The sequence below is a fragment of the Perognathus longimembris genome, chromosome 24 (genome assembly GCF_023159225.1).
Source record: "Perognathus longimembris pacificus isolate PPM17 chromosome 24, ASM2315922v1, whole genome shotgun sequence".
In the NCBI taxonomy this organism is placed as follows: domain Eukaryota; kingdom Metazoa; phylum Chordata; class Mammalia; order Rodentia; family Heteromyidae; genus Perognathus; species Perognathus longimembris.
Genome location: NC_063184.1, coordinates 14,209,877 through 14,225,669, shown reverse-complemented (window position 1 = coordinate 14,225,669; position 15,793 = coordinate 14,209,877). Strand labels below are relative to the sequence as shown.

General features: G+C 48.6%; 1 protein-coding gene across 1 annotated transcript in view; it reads left to right on the top strand.

Moving 5' to 3' along the window:
• Positions 1-7,863, top strand: part of Hadh (hydroxyacyl-CoA dehydrogenase) — a 35,236-nt gene extending 27,373 nt beyond the window's left edge. The window contains exons 6-8 of the mRNA XM_048333373.1: positions 1,789-1,861; positions 5,958-6,074; positions 7,081-7,863. Coding sequence (XP_048189330.1) covers positions 1,789-1,861; positions 5,958-6,074; positions 7,081-7,199 — 309 coding nt within the window. The 3' untranslated portion in view covers positions 7,200-7,863. The remainder of the gene's footprint in view (positions 1-1,788; positions 1,862-5,957; positions 6,075-7,080) is intronic.
• Positions 7,864-15,793: the final 7,930 nt, after the last annotated feature.

Here is a 15,793-nt window from a genome sequence, read left to right as displayed (position 1 = left end):
TACGATATTAACCCACAATAAGTTGTGTTGTCTCCTAATCCTCTGAATAAGCCATCTGTTGATGTAGATACCCCAAGAGCAGATCATGTGTCCCGGGGTCCGCTACTCAAGAAATATAATGTTATTAAGAGAGTCTCCTTTTCCACACCCATTTTCCCACTATTGGATTAGGTCGTTTTACATCATCTAGATTTAGAGAACATCACATAATGAGCTGGTATGCTTGGACAGCCTTACCTGCATAGGCTTTGTCAGTGAGAGAAAGCAGCAGTTGGGTTACAGTGAACACGAGCGAGTCAGATCCAAGGGCCGAGGTGGGAATGGAGGTGTGGAGAAGCCAGGGATTCTCAGCAGCATAAGTAATAACCCATGGTGTGGCCAGGGGCCACAGCAGCTGCAGGGAGAGAGGCTCTGTGGTCTGAGAAAATGGTTGTGCTTCGAGATCCTGTGTGTCCTGAGGGTTTCTGGAAATTTCTCTGGCTCAGTTATTCAAGCTCTCCACGAGGCTTATCCAGGCAATATATGGCATCCATATGAAACAAGGGTAGGTAAATTGACCAGCAAAAGGCCAGAGGGTAAATAGAGTCATGATCCACTAAGAGTGTCCAGTCTACAGCCGACTTGATAGCAGTCCCACACTAGAACTGAAAGCTTCCTATTGCTTAGTGACATCATAGCCATCCTGAAATTGTGGCACAATCTACATGTTGTGGTGATGCTGTATAAACAAACCTACAACCGTGCCAATTGTCTTAAAATACAGCAATATGATTGCTGACAGTCCATAATACTTGATGATAAATAGATGGTTTATGTATTTACCATAATTACCATAAGCTCTTCTACTTCTCTCTTATTTTTACATATAGGACCTCCGACAGGCCCTACAAGTGATTTTTATAGAAGATAGTCACTATTCTAATTGGAGGGAATTGTGTTTGCAGGCTGATTTCTGACTTTTTTCTTGACATGTGATGTGTTCTATGTTCTGATGTACCCTAGCCTGAGTTTCTCCAACCAGACTTCTAATGTTGAAAACATATTTTGCCTCAGTTACAAAGACATCTCATGTCAGTAGCACAATCTTGGTTAAGATGATAGAGTTTGCCCTTGTGAAAGGGGTGTTGCTTGGCTGCAGTTTACCCAAAGCAAAGGGGGTGTTGCTGCTTTCCTGTGTGGCTGCACAGCTCATGGCCAGTAGGGTCAGCTCTGGGTATGGCCGGCCCCTGAGGAGAAGGGTTCTGCCCTCAGGAAGGTCAGCATGTTTGATAAAAGAGATGGCACTATTTACTTAGAAATCAGCTGCACATAAATCTTACCACAGTTCACCAGCCTGGCTTTCTCCACGAACCCTGAAGAGATCCGTAAATAAAAGTCTAAATCCCACACTAGTTATCCCGGGGAGAGAGTCGATCCTGAGCTTTTACTGCCGAGGGAAACCATGAGACACCACAGTACGAGGAGTCCTCCCAGGTCCAGGGCTTGGGTGTCACGCCATGCAGGACGAGGGCAGCTTTCTGGGTCTGCTCCTTGGTCCTGGAGCCTCTCCCAAGTCAGCACCGTGCACTGTGACATGAGAGGATGCAAAGTAGCCCAGGAAAGCCCTGAAGAATCCTTGAGAAGTGTTGTTCAAGATGTAGTGGTACCTTTTCCAAGAGGACAAAGGGAGTGAGGTACTTTAGAACAACTTTGGAAAATGGATATAGGGAACAGCAGCATCCGTAGTAAAAAGGAGTGATTCACAAAATACTGGGTTTAATGAAAAGTTACCTTTCTCTCTCCTGACAGGACACGCCTGGGTTTATTGTGAACCGCCTCCTGGTGCCATATCTCCTAGAAGCGGTCAGACTGTATGAGCGAGGTATCTGTCCGGGGACCAGCCTGGGGTGGGGAACTCGCACACAGCGTGGAGCAAAGGGGCAGACTCAGTGTGGAGCAAAGGGGCAGACTCAGTGTGGAGCAAAGGGGCAGACTCAGTGTGGAGCAAAGGGGCAGACTCGGTGTGGAGCAAAGGGGCAGACTCGGTGTGGAGCAAAGGGGCAGACTCGGTGTGGAGCAAAGGGGCAGACTCGGTGTGGAGCAAAGGGGCAGGCTCAGTGTGGAGCAAAGGGGCAGGCTCAGTGTGGAGGAAAGGGGCAGACTCAGTGTGGAGGAAAGGGGCAGGCTCTGCAGAGCCAGTCACAGTGTCCCCAGGGCTCAGGTTCCCTGTGTGGCTCTGAGATGCTCTCAGTTGCCTGACTGGTCCAGATTTATATCCTGAGTCTCTGCTTTTGGTTAGAAGTTTACAAATAATCATGTAAAAATCACAAGACTACGGGATGTTTAGTTTGGTAATATTCTAGAATTTGTGACCTTATGGCAGGTGATAGGAAATAAGGGATGAAGCTGATATGGATAAAGCAGCTGTGAGACATGTCATGATGCACTCTTGAGATGAGGACCTTGTACTCTCCCGAAGCTTTCTTTGTCACCGCTGACCGTTTACCCCTTGAGCCACACCTCCAGTTCTAGCGTGATGCACTTTTTTAAGCCTTAAGATAAGTCAAATACTTTTCCCTCAGAACTTGATTGACAAAGAGTGATGCCCTGTTATAGAAACATAAGACTTGGGACATAGCCCAGGGTTTTCTCATTGATGTTCATCCTCCAGACTCCTCTCTGCCCAGGTTTGGGAAAGATAGCTCTCATGTGTGCTTCAAAGGCAAACGTGCCATAATTGGCCTGGATAAAAAGCAAGTGTAATCATTGTTTTCAGGGACTTTATTCACAAACACTCTTTCCAAGCATGTCATTTTTGAAACAAAACCTTTCCACCTGCTCTTCCAGGGAGATGAAAGCACTTTTGCTTCCTCTAGGTCTGCTTTAAATATTAAACTTTTCTCTATGGCTTATGCAATTGCCTCACTTTTGCTCCAACATCAAACCAACACTTCTGTTTATCTATCAACAAATATGCCTAATTGCACCTCAAAGCACACAGCATTCTTCCCTGCCTTGAAAGACAGTCTTTTACTTTCTTTTTTTAAAAAAATAGAATGTAATGGTTTAGAATGTAGCATCTCTTCATGGTTTTTTTCTCATGAAAGCACACTGTCCCATTGACACATTCTCCCATGTACCAAGTCAGACGGAAGTCATTTTCTTCTGAGCAGGCGGAAGCCCTCCACCTCTCCCCATCCCCACCCCCCGTGGGGCGCAGCGAGAAGGGCAGGATCTGGTCCCTGGAAGCAGATGGAGTTCACCGTGGGCACTCACTGCAGTGGTCATTGAGGGTCCCCTGGCCCTCTGGGCCTGAGTGAGCTCTCTGCTCTGTCCTTGAGTTGCACAGCCTTATGCTAGGTGGGGACAGGTCCCAGCATTCCACGCTGTGGGCCGGACGCCCTCATGTCACAGCACGGCCTCTCAGCCTCTCACCATGGCCTTCTGTTAGCCCAGAGGTGTGTGTAGACACACCTACACCCCACCGGCCTGCTCAGCTCTGTCTGCGGCCAGCAGTTCCACGTTGACACCCGAAGCCCTGTGGATGCTCGCTTTCTTGCCTGCCATACCGGTCACCTTTGATTCCCCCATCATGTTTGTTCCCTTAGTCCCCCCCCTCCCCACTCCACTATGCGTGCTCACACTGCACACCACCTGCACACACACCCTGCTGGCGGGGGGAGTCCTGCCACCACAGACACAGCAAAGCCCCCGCAGATGCAGTGACTTCCTTCTTCCTGCCCCACCTCCCCTGGGGAGATGCCTAGGGCACAGGATGGCAGTCATGGTGGACGCCCCTTGGAAGGATGTGCGGCCAGCTGCCTAGTCAGGGCCCTGACAGCTGCACAACTTGGGAAGGCCCCCGCGCAGCCCACAGGTTCTGCGGTGGCCGTCCTCACTGCTGCGGACTGACTGTGCTCCTGTGTTGGGCCTTCGTGGTGTCCTCGCAGCTGTCTTCATGGCTCGGCTGTCCCTGGCACTTGCCCAGATGTATGTCTGTCTCTTCTGAACTCTACTCGGGCAGTGTCCGAAAGCCAGCTGGTCTGCGTGCCCCCCAAGTGCTTACTCATCTTGGGCATTTAGCACATCCATGAGTGCACGCACCAGCTGCGAGGGCAGCTCCTCCCTTCTGGCTCTTCTTGGTCTCCTGGTGTAATGCTCAGAATGGTTGGCAGGTGGTGCTGCTGAGCTGACGAAAGGCAGATGTTGCGCTAGGTCTCCTTCCCAGCCTTAACACGTGTGAGGGTCACTGAGAAAGCTCTTCTCTTTGTTGTTAGAGTTAAAGGACTCTGAGCCTGGGGCAGGGAGAGGAGTGGCCGGTCCCCTCCTAAGGTTGACAGAGAGCTAGGTGAGCATGAGCAGCTTGATGGAGGGCAGCGTGGTCCTCAGGCAACTACTTGACTTTACAGAGGTTTAAGGACTATTGATTAAAATACAGTTCCACACACACTTCATTCTCACTTGGCCCACCAGTGTTTGTGTGTCTGTGTCTATGTCTGTGTATCTGTGCACTTTGTGCAATTTCTTTTTTCCTTATGTTGCCTTTGCTGTATCTATTGCTCAGAACAGAAAAAAAAATTTTAGAGTGATGCTGACTTTGCAGAAATGTTGAGGTTTTTCTCTACCATGCGCACGGTGCATTCCTAGTTCTCTTGGAAGCAAGAGTCCTCGTGTTTCTGAGTCTCTAGCTTTGCCTTTTAGTCCACTGCGCTGTCCTTGCATCCAGATTTGATGAAATGGCTTTAGGTAAGTTAGGCTGTTAGGTTTCTGCCTGTGTCAGTGGGCCAGTGGGGCAGGCTTGGGCTTCACTAGTGGTTGTGGAGATGGCCAGCGGTGGTGGGAAGCCAGCGTCTGTTTTGTTTTGTTTTTTGGCCAGTCCTGGGGCTTGGACTCAGGGCCTGAGCACTGTCTCTGGCTTCTTTTTTTGCTCAAGGCTAGCACTCTGCCACTTGAGCCACAGCGCCACTTCTGGCCATTTTCTGTGTATGTGGTGCTGGGGAATCGAACCCAGGGCCTCCTGTATATAAAGCAGGCACTCTTGCCACTAGGCCATATCCCCAGCCCCCAGCGTCTGTTTTGTAAGCATCAGGAAAGGGAGGTCCTCATGTGGTAAAGGCTGAGTAGAGGGCTTGAAGGCAGGAAGAAGTTGAGCTCTGATGATGAAAGATGTAACAGTGGAATGCCCCAGACCCAAGTCACAGAAGGGAGGTGTGAGCCTCCTGAGTCCCAGGTGGAGGGGGTTACTTGCAGCATCCAGAGGCAGTTGTGGTGCTTCAGGCCTTGCAGTCCTGAGCAGAATCCGCTTTTGAGTGTGGATCCCACACATGAAGCTCAGACGTTCCATGTGCTTCCTCTCTGCCTGGCTCTGTCTGCTCACAGTGGCCTTTCTAGCCTTCTCTTCTCTGGAGTCTTCACCCTTCTAGAATAGGGCCTCAGGGCTGGGGTAGCTTGTTGAAGCCTGAGATCTGTCTTTGCTCATACAGAGCTGGTCAGCACTAAATGCGCTTCAGCACTGTTATGTGTCACAAGCTCCTTCTAGGACTGTCTCACTCTGAGTGCCTAGTTTGCAGTATATACAAAATTAGAAACTCTGTGTGTGTGTGTGTGTGCACGTGTTTGTGTGTAGAGCCCATTAGAACACAGGAATTTGCTGTACTATGTAATGGTTTAGTAAATGACTATGGATCTGGGAATTTCGAACCCACTAGGAATAGCCATCGCTCCCAGGCACAGGGCTTCTCTCTCCATGAACCAAACGTCAGGGCTCCACAGTTCACCTCATGAGGTGCAGCTGCTTTGGGAAGCGGATGAGCTGTTTGGCATTTGGCTCTGAGATGCTGTCTTTCCCAAGCCAGACATAGATTAGAATTGTTCTGCATGAGCAACTAGGGAAAATCCTTACACCTCTGGCACTGACTCTGTGACAGGGAGGATTTGGGAAGCTGGGGCTGACTCAGTGCCACCCTTCTCTCCCCCAGGGGATGCATCCAAGGAGGACATCGACATTGCGATGAAGCTGGGAGCTGGGTACCCCATGGGTCCATTTGAGCTTGTGGACTATGTGGGGCTCGATACGACAAAGTTCATTTTGGATGGTAAGAGCTGGAATCCTCTGTTGTCCATGTTGAAACTGGACTGGAGCTATCCTCCATAGTTTGAGCTATGAATTACTTGAAACACAATGATAAGGGATCTTAGACTTGCCATAGTCCTTCCCCACCACATGTCTTCATATGTCTCGTGCTATAATAAACTACCTGTGGCTGGGTACTTGATCAAGAAAGCACGTTTGTTTGGCTTGTTCTTCTGAGGGCTAGAAAGTCTAAACAGCCAGGTGCCTGCACAAAGGCTCCCCAGCCATGTCAACCTGGCCAAGAGCTATATGCAAAAGGTCTAAATGTGAGCATGGAGTGGCTTTGCTTTGGAACAGCCTGCTCGCTCAAGAACTGGTGCAGTCAAGCCCCGCCTCTTAAAGGTTCCGCCACTTCCACTCCACCACACTGGGAAGGCTGCAGCCCATGGGCCATGAGGGAAGAAAGTGTATGGAAACCATAGCACCAGCCTACGGTTCAAGCCGACAGAAGGAAGAATGCAACTTTTGTTTAGCCTTTCAGATAATGATGGATTCCCAGGAAGTTGTGACTATAACACATACAGGTGTTAGGTGCTCTTCACCCAGTTTCCCCGCTGCTTACGTCTTAGAACTAGTACAGTGTATTGCCAAGAACTGGAGTCCGGGTTGCAGAAGCAGTTAGCGGAGATTAGATTTTATTTACCCTGTGTTTTGAAAGTCAACTGTGCCTGGTCCTCCGAGCACCCAGTACCTCCACGGATTCAGGAAGTGCTTGGGAGCCTCTGTAGGTGATTTCCAGGAAGAGGAACGGCGGACAGGACCACAGTGGAGACAAACTGCTAAGCAGCACCACTAGGTGGCAGCAGGCTGACTAGGGGCCCATGTTGGTTGCACCCGGGAAACTTTCAGGGGACACTACCCCAAGCCTGCTCCCATCTGTCGGGAACCCTCCACTACTTTGCCCCTAGACATGCCCTGCGCCTCCCCAGCTCAAAGTGAGTCCAATTCTTTGTCCCTTCTGTCCTTAGGATGGCATGAAATGGATGCGAAGAACCCGCTGTTTCAGCCCAGCGCGTCCATGAATAAGCTGGTAGCGGAGAAGAAGCTGGGCAAGAAGACGGGAGAGGGGTATTACAAATACAAGTGACCGCATTCGCGCTTCCATCCCGACCTCCGTGAGCCGGGGGGAGCTCCAGGAGCTCTGCTCAGCCAGTGCCTTGCTGCCTTGCTGCGTGCGCAGCTGAGTGCGCATCTCCATGTAGTCTCTGAAGTCATTGTCTCACTAGTTGCAGTAATAACAGATTCCTCTCCTGAGAACTAACTCCCTTTTTCAGTCTATTTTCTAAAAAGCTGGATGTACCTCGGTGCCTTGCAGCAATTGTTTTTTAGAATCTTGCTGTTTTCTTCGCTCCTTGCCTCGCTCCATTCCCCCGCTTCCGAGGGGAGTGAGCTTGCCGTGTGGAGGAGTCGCCGTCATCGCCTCCCTGGTGCCTCTCAGGGCCGCGGCCAGCAATGCCCAAGCCTTGCTTTTCTCAGAACAGTTTGCTCCTTGGCAGCTCTGAGCCTTTCCCTCCGATCCAGGTGTCATGTCTTCACTCAGTTGGATTGTGGGAAAGCATCTGTGGGCGTGGTCTGCAGGAAGATGTCTGTTTTCATGCTCCTTCACATCCACGGGTCTTACTGTGAGGTCTCTCCTTCTCTATGGGAAATCAGTGCTGCAATCTGCCTTAGGACTTGATTCTACTAAAATGCAGTCTTTTAATCTGTGAAGATTTGAATGGAAATAAATAAACATGGGTAATTGAAAGTTACCAAATGCTTAACTGATTATAAACGTTAAAGGTTGTTGATTTACACTGAAGCTGTGATTTTACAGGGTGTCAGGGATAGGAATGGCGGGAGGTGTGTGTGTGTGTATGCGAAGTCCGCCCACAGCTGGCCCTGGCACATTTCTTACATTGAAGCAGCCAGAAGGGCACACAGAGTCAATGAATTTCAAGGAACATCTGTTTCTTCTTTGCCAGTGAAGTGAAATAATGTAACATAAGCTTCTTTTAATCACTGCCTGGAGAAAGTGTCTCCCACCACAGCATTGGGGACATTGGAAACCTGGAGGTCCAGTGGCCTCGTTAGCGGGGAGCTTACGGGATGTGCTCCAGGTCACCTGATAGCTTATATCAGAGCCCAGAGCACATCTAGATTTTGATGATAAATACAAAAAAAGTGAACCTGAAAACCTCCAACCTTAACTTTTCGAAAAGACTTTTCCCAAAGTGAATGCTCTGGTTCGGTGTTTTTGATTATACTTCTAATGATTGATTTTCTTTTTACATTTTATGATTAATAAAGGTGGGTCTATTTTTTTTAAGAAATTTGTATTGTGAAGTACACATATACATGTCTAACACACTCAAACCTGGTTTAAAAGTTTTTAGACTAAGTGTGTGTGTGTGGTCCTGGGGTTTAAACTCTGGACCTTGCACTTTTCTAGGCGGGTGCTCTACTGCTGAGCCAGGCTCCCGCCAGCCTGTAGGCTGTTCTCCAGTTGCCCTGTGACCTGAGTCCCTGCTCTTTGACCTTTCACGCTCTGACTGGAGTGTGCATAGGGCTCAGGGCCCTTGTGCCTTGGAAATGGTAGAGCTCTTCCATGACCACTGAATTCCAGGAAAGACAGAATGCGGTGGGACACTCCACCATGGGGTTGGGAAGGCAGGTTCGCAGCAGTCTTTCTAGCTGGCATTTAAAAATATATTTTATTGTTATTATAAAGGTGATACACAGAGGGGGTTATAGTTACCCAAGTCAGGTAAAGAGTACATTTCTTTTTGAACAATGTCACCCCTCCCTTCACTTTCTCCTAGTGCCAGCTGGCATATTAAAACACTTTAAATCCTACCAAATAGTTAAAAGGCCTGGCCTCCTTTTAGCCTTTTCATAGTGCATTTGCATGTGCTACATTTGAGAGGGCATTACCAGGAAGGGCTTTGAGCACCTTCTTCTTAAACCTTGGACTTGAACAGTGGCATTTTTTCTGACTCTGGCTCTGTCAGGGAGAGCTGTGTGGTGGGGACAAAGTCTCTGTGTCCACGCCCAGGCTAGCCATGGCTTATGTAGACTCTTGTTAATTATGCTTCTTTCTTTGTGACTTCCTCTGATCACACTTGTGAAAGAAGCTTCTACCTTATCCCTCCTTGGCTTTAATCTCCTTAACATTTCAGCTTAACTGACTGACTTAAGTCTACCAAAAATGCAAGGTGTGGCTGTCATTTTAGAGGACTACTTTTTTGATAAATAAGCATTGATATTAAATAATATAAAATGGTTTGAGCAGTGAAAGATTACTATACTTTTTCAAAGCCACAAATCCTTTTTTTTTTGCCGCCAGTCCTAGGGCTTGAACTCAGGGCCTGGGCATCGTCCCTGAGCTTCTAGGCTAGTACTCTACCACTTGAGCCACAGCACCACTTCTGACTTTTTCTGTTTATATGGCACTGAAGAATCGAACACAGGGCTTCATGCATGCTAGGCAAGCACTCTACCATGAAGCCACCTTCCCAGCCCAACACAAATCCACTTTTTAAATGGATTCTAGTCTATTTTTAATAGAAAATTTCATCAATTTTACATCTATTTTAGCAATCTTGTTTTTGCTACCAGTTTGAAATAGCAAAACAAACATTAATCCACAGAAAGAAGCTTGTGGTGGATCCTAATGCAGTATTTTCCTCACAGTCAGCAGCTGTGGCTGCTCTAGGATTATCAGTTAATAGCACGGGCTTGGAAAAGAGCCACATGTGGGTTCTGGCCCTCCGCATCACTGTCTCTACCTGTGTAACCTAGAGGTTGTTCTGTGTCTATCTGGGCAAGTTGGCCACAGTGTTAGGAGCTGTCCCATGAGGTAGCCACACGTGGGTGCTGGGTATCAAATATGGACTGAGTTCACCTTCCAGGAGCTAACAGCCTGGGTTTACACCTGGGGAGTGAGCTGAAGATTGGGAGCAGGCCTGAATCAGTGAGCACCCACAACTCCTCGGAACGCCTGGGAGAGGTGCTGGCCCGGGAGCATCGGCAGCGGCGCTGGGTGCGGTGGCTGTCCCGGTGGCTGTCCCTCGGGTTAGTTGTGTTTTATGCATGCGCAGTCGACTGGGGTTGGGGGAGAGGAGGACTCAGCCAGCTCCTGATATGTGTGGTCATGGAGAAGCAGGTGAGCAGGAGAGACCTTAGAGGATACTTGGTGAGGGTCTAAGGTTTCCTTCCAGTCAGAATTGTGGGAGCAAGTCTCCAGTACATACACTGGTTATTTTGGACAGGGAACCGTGGCAGGACTGCCCTCGGGGGCAACACAAATTCAGGCTGGTGTTGACTTTTGGTACAGGAGGGGCGAGGCCGCCATAGCTGCTTAAATCATCGATGCAGGCCTGGGTGACCCCGAATTGTCTGTGTGTGGGTCACATAGCCTTAGCTAGACCCTTCGGCTTTTTTTGTGTGTGTGTATAGATGTCCTTACTGGAATGCTCTTCCAGAAATCGGGGTCTGTTTTAAGGCATGGGGATGCAAGAGCAGCCTTGGGCTGCCTTCTGCGGAGGCGCGGTTGGCCCGGGAAGCGCCAGGTGGGGAATGTTCTCTGATGAGGCCCCCACGCCATTCTGGGGAGGAAGACTTGGGAAGGTTTGAGTGGCTGGACTCTTAGGGGGCCTCCCTGGGGAGCCCTGTGGGGGTGATAAAGGGGTAGGGAGAGCACGGGGTGCGGGGCCACCTTTCCTCCCCACCCCTTTATGAGAGGACTGAAGACGCTGGGGTGGAAGAGCCACCATTGGTGCTGAGGTCAGGTAGAGAACGGTTTCCCAGGGTGATGGAAGGTTGTTCATATGAGCTCCCCCCACCCCATCCTCTGCCCCTTGCTGAGTGTGCGCATGTGCGAGGAATTGTTTTTGCTAGTTTATGGCCCCCTTTTATTTACTTAGATTCATTTTTATTGTAAGGGGTGATATTCAGAGGGGTGACAGTTACGTAAGTCAGGTAACAAGTAGATTTCCTTTTGGACCAGGTTCCCCCTTCCCTTGCTCTCTCCCAGTTTTGCCCTCCCGTCCGCACGCACAGGTTGTTTCGCTCATTTGCAACAGTGCCTGGTGAGGCCCTCCGCCGCCTTCGTCCGCCCCGGCTCTCCTTTAGGTAAAGTCACGGCGAACCCAAATGCAGAGTTAGAGGCGGTGTACTTCACGGATGGGGTTGTAATTTGTGGTCCCCACTGGGACTCATGGCCCATGGTTCCTGGTGACACGGGGCCTCCCCTGTCACTCGTGAGTAAAGGCATCATCTCACCTGAGGGGCTGAGTGACCCTGCCAGCTCATTTGGGGTCAAATTGGGGTGGCCAAATGCGTCTCACCACGGCTGAAAGCCTGTGAATGCGGAGCGGCTTTGTGAAGGCCTGGCAGGTGCGAGTGGCCCGCTAAGGGCCCCTGTCTGTTCCAGATGCACCAGTGCTTGTCGCTGGTCCATTCCTTGGCAAGCACTGTGTGGCCCTTGTTCTGGGGGCACGGAAGGGGGGCTCTGTTGCTGATTGAGGAGCCCGGTTTGGATCTGGAACACATTGTCTCACTCATCCCCTTACACTGCCAAGAGAAACAGGTAGGTGCTGCTGGACTATTCATTCCATGCAGTGTCTGCATGTGGCAAATCCATTTCCTCCATTTATCCCATGTTTAAAGGAGAGAGAGAATTCATCTATCTGGTACCCTCTCGAGCTAGTAGCAGTGAAGAAAATTATGTGAAATCCCAGTATTCAGGAAGTGGACACTGGAGGCTTGAGAGTTCAAGGCCAGCCTGGACTATAAGACTGTCTCCAAAAAAAAAAAAAAAAAAAAACAAAGTGAGGGGCTGGGAAGGTGGCTTAGTGGTAGAGTACCTGACTAGCATGCATGAAGCCCTGGGTTCAATTCCTCAGTACCACATAAAGAGAAAAGGCTGGGAGTGGTGCTGTGGCTCAAGTGGTAAGTGCTAGCCTTGAGCAAAAGCAGCTCAGGGACAGTGCCTAGGCCCTGAGTTCAAGCCCCAGGACTGGGGTGGGGGGCTGGAGATGCATTGTACTCAGAAACTGACATGTCAAAAACCCCTTATAGAATTACTTAAGGATAATAGTTTTTAAAAAAAAAAACAAGCAAAAATGGTTAAAAGACATTTAACCAGCACATCAGTGTGGATGCTGCAGTAATACCGACTGCCCTACATGGCTAAGAACTTCCTTAATCTGGAGTTCAAAACAGAATGGCGAGTCCACTAGTTTTCCCAATGTCCAGTGTTCTCCAGCTGTACGTGATAGAAAAAGGACATTTTTACATTGGATAGAAACACTTTCTAGCAAGTTATAAAGCAATTCAAGGAGAAATTCATTTCTAGTCGTTCCCTCTGTGCTGGGCGCCTCCTTTGCCAGCCTCTGTGCCTTTGCCCAGGAAGCCGTGTTCCCGGTGTGTTCTCGGTGGCTCTGTGGGCAGTGCCCGGCAGGAGGCAGCGGAGCGTGTCAGGTTTCTCACTCCATACCTGTGCTTTCCCATTATACCGCCTGCTTCCTTATGAAAGGAAACTTTTCAGCTAGCTGTAACCCTAGCTACTCAGGAGGCTGAGACCTGAAGATTGCGGTTCAAAGCCAGCACAGGCAGAAAAGCCCCCCTGAGACTCTTATCTCCAATTAACCACTCAAAAACCAGAAGTGTCACTGTGGCTCAAGTGGTAGAACAAAGAGGCTCAGGGACAGTGCTCAGGCCCTGAGTTCAAGTCCCACAACAGACACACAAAACAGAAAAGTCTGAATTGTCATGCAGGGGAAAAGATACCACAACAAGTACAGTCAGGAAACAATTTGACAAAAACAATAAAAACAGCTTTTGGGTACAATTGTTTGACCATAGCTTACTTGCATGTGTCCAGTAAAAATGTATGTGTGTTGATTACTTGTTTTCATTTATTGTAATTAGTGATAGGATCTTGCTGTGTAACCCATACTGGCCTTGAATTATGATTACAGGTGTGCACCATGACTTCTGGCAAATTACCTCCTTTAATACCTGTTTCCTGTGACTCACATAACACAGCTGATAAGCATCATTAGCATTGTTTCTTCAATAATGGAGAGAAATGGCTGGATTTCACTTGAGTTCTCAAGTTGGTAAGTTATTAGTGTTGTTAGGTCTAATGTGTGTGTATAAGGTTGATTTGGAGTTGTTTCATGCTAATATTATTTCCCACCGTTATTGGGGACCCCCTTCTCCCTGAGCCATTCCTGGCTTGCCTGCAGAGTCAGATAATGTAAGTTTTTCCATTGAAAGAGCTGCAGAAGTTTGGAATAGCAGCTTCTAGAGTGGTAGCCATGAATATCAGTGATGTGGTTTGTCAGTCTGTCTAGTGGCATTTAGAATCGTGTTATTCTGTCCATATTAAGGAGCTAGCTTCACTGAAATGTTGCAGTGTGTACCCCAAGGCATTTCAAGTTTTCCAGGTGCGCAGATCTCACCAGGCAGCTCTCACCTCCCTGAGCTCCCATGGTGCAACCAGTGCAGTGCTTTCCACTTGCAGCTCGTTCAGCTAGAAATGGCTCATTTCCTTTGAGCTCATGTGTGGAGTCTTCCTGTAGTGGAAAAAGGAAGTTGTTACGCAACTGTGATGTCATAGGGAATTCAAATTTCTCTTTGCTGTTGGAATCATCCATTACTCACTTCTGACTTTTCTTTCAAACCAAAGCCACACCAACTGTGTGTTATTGTCTTAGTGGCCCCTCAATACTGCTGCAGCCTTAACACCCAACCATGGAGGCCAAAGCACGGGCCAGGGGGAGTCATGTGAGTCAAATGGCCACTTCTACCTGAACGGGTACTGCCAGCAACCCTAGAAACACACCAAGGGGAAAGCAGCTGCTCAGGAGGACCAATGTTCCAACTCCCAGGGAGACGGCTGCTCCACCTTCCTCTCCCTTGCACAGAGTTCTGCTGACTTTCCACAGGGGAGGGGCCCAGTCACATGCAGGAGCCACAAGCAGTGGGTAGAAGAGCAGCCATGTCCGTGGTGGTGGTGGTGATGTGTGTGTGTGTTTAGGTAGTCCTGACTCTTAACTCAGTACTGCTACCTGAAGAAGAGCAGTTTGGCAGAACAGCCAGTAGGGCAAAGCCCAGGCAGTGATCAGCTGAGAAAAACTATTCTGGATAAAATACAGAGAAGTAGGAGACTGAAAATGTAAAACACTGGATTAACAGGCCACATAGTCCATTTTCTCCGGCATTGTTTTGTAGTTTTTTGTTTTTTTTTTTTTTAATGGAGCTGGCCCTGGGGCTTGAACTCAGGGCCTTGGGTACTGTCCCTTAGCATTTTTGCTCAAGGCTACTGCTTGTATACTTGAGCCACAGCACTAGTTTTTGGTTTTTTGTTGGTCAGTTGGAGATGTCTCACAAACTTGTTTGGGCTGGCTTCAAACCAGGATCCTTAGATCTCAATCTTCTGAGTATAATGGGTTACAGGTGTGAGACACTTGTGTTCTGCTCATTTGGGGGGGAGGGGCAGTCCTGGGGCTTTAACTCCGTCCCTAAGTTCCTTTTGCTCAAGGCTAGCACTCTACCACTTGAGCCATGCGCCACTTTTTCTGATTATGTGGTGCTGAGGAATCGAACCCAGGGCTTCATGCATGTAGGCAAGCACTCTACCACTAAGCCACATTCCCAGCCCCATGCTCACTGCTTTTTAAGGAGTCCTAAGACCCATAGAAGATTTGAGTGGGTGTTGGCCAAACCTCAGTTCTCCAATTTGTACTCTATTCCTGATGAATATTAACTGCTTTCTAAAACCCACAAAAACTACCATCATCTTCTCCAGGGAGGAAATGCTGCAATGTCACTCCCCTGGCACTTTGGTGACTTTTCTAGCTCATTCTAGACTGTGGCCACAGCTTCACATTCTTCTTTCACTACCTGACTCACGCACATTAAGGCAGAACTTTTGAATGAAGTTCTAACCAGCCCTGAATAAGAAGAAACTTTCATAACAAGTAGGTCCCCTTGAATGCAATACTTTCCCCCTGCCCCTCCCCCTGCCCCGTTCAAGTTTAGGACTAAATGAAGAGGAATTGGAGAGGCTCCAGAGGACAGTAATGAAAATGATTAAAGGACTGATGATGAAAGGTTGAAAGGATTGGCATTACTTAGCCTGGAGAAATCCAAGGGGTGATTTAATGGCAATCTTTAAGTACAGCATGGGGAGGGTTATTATAAGTATGGTAGCCAGCTGTTCCCCAGCTGTACTGTGAAGGTTGAAAAGGGAAAAATAACTAGAATTTCAGGGAAGGATTTAAGCTATTCCAGTGATATCAGTGATCTCAAACTAGCCCAAGGGGCAGCAAACCATTATGGAAGGCCATGAAATACTGATGTTTAAAGTATAGAGTTTCTGCTAAATCAGACGCCAACTTATATGCAAGAACTACAAATGCATATGGTATAATTACGGAATATAATCCAAAGTTTGGGGAAATGAGGACTCTGGGAAGACTCTGGCAGGAGAGACCAGATGCCTTGGCCATGGAACCTCAGGATGTGGGGAGTCTAGGCTGGGACCCAGAAAACTGTGAGGAGGAAAAAGGTAGCTGAATGGCAGGCAGATGATGTCATGGCCCAGCTTGTGGGGCACAGGGAGCAAGAGAACCTTGATATTTGGACTGGATGACTCAGCTTTGCTGACCTTTTCTTTTGGACATCATCTTT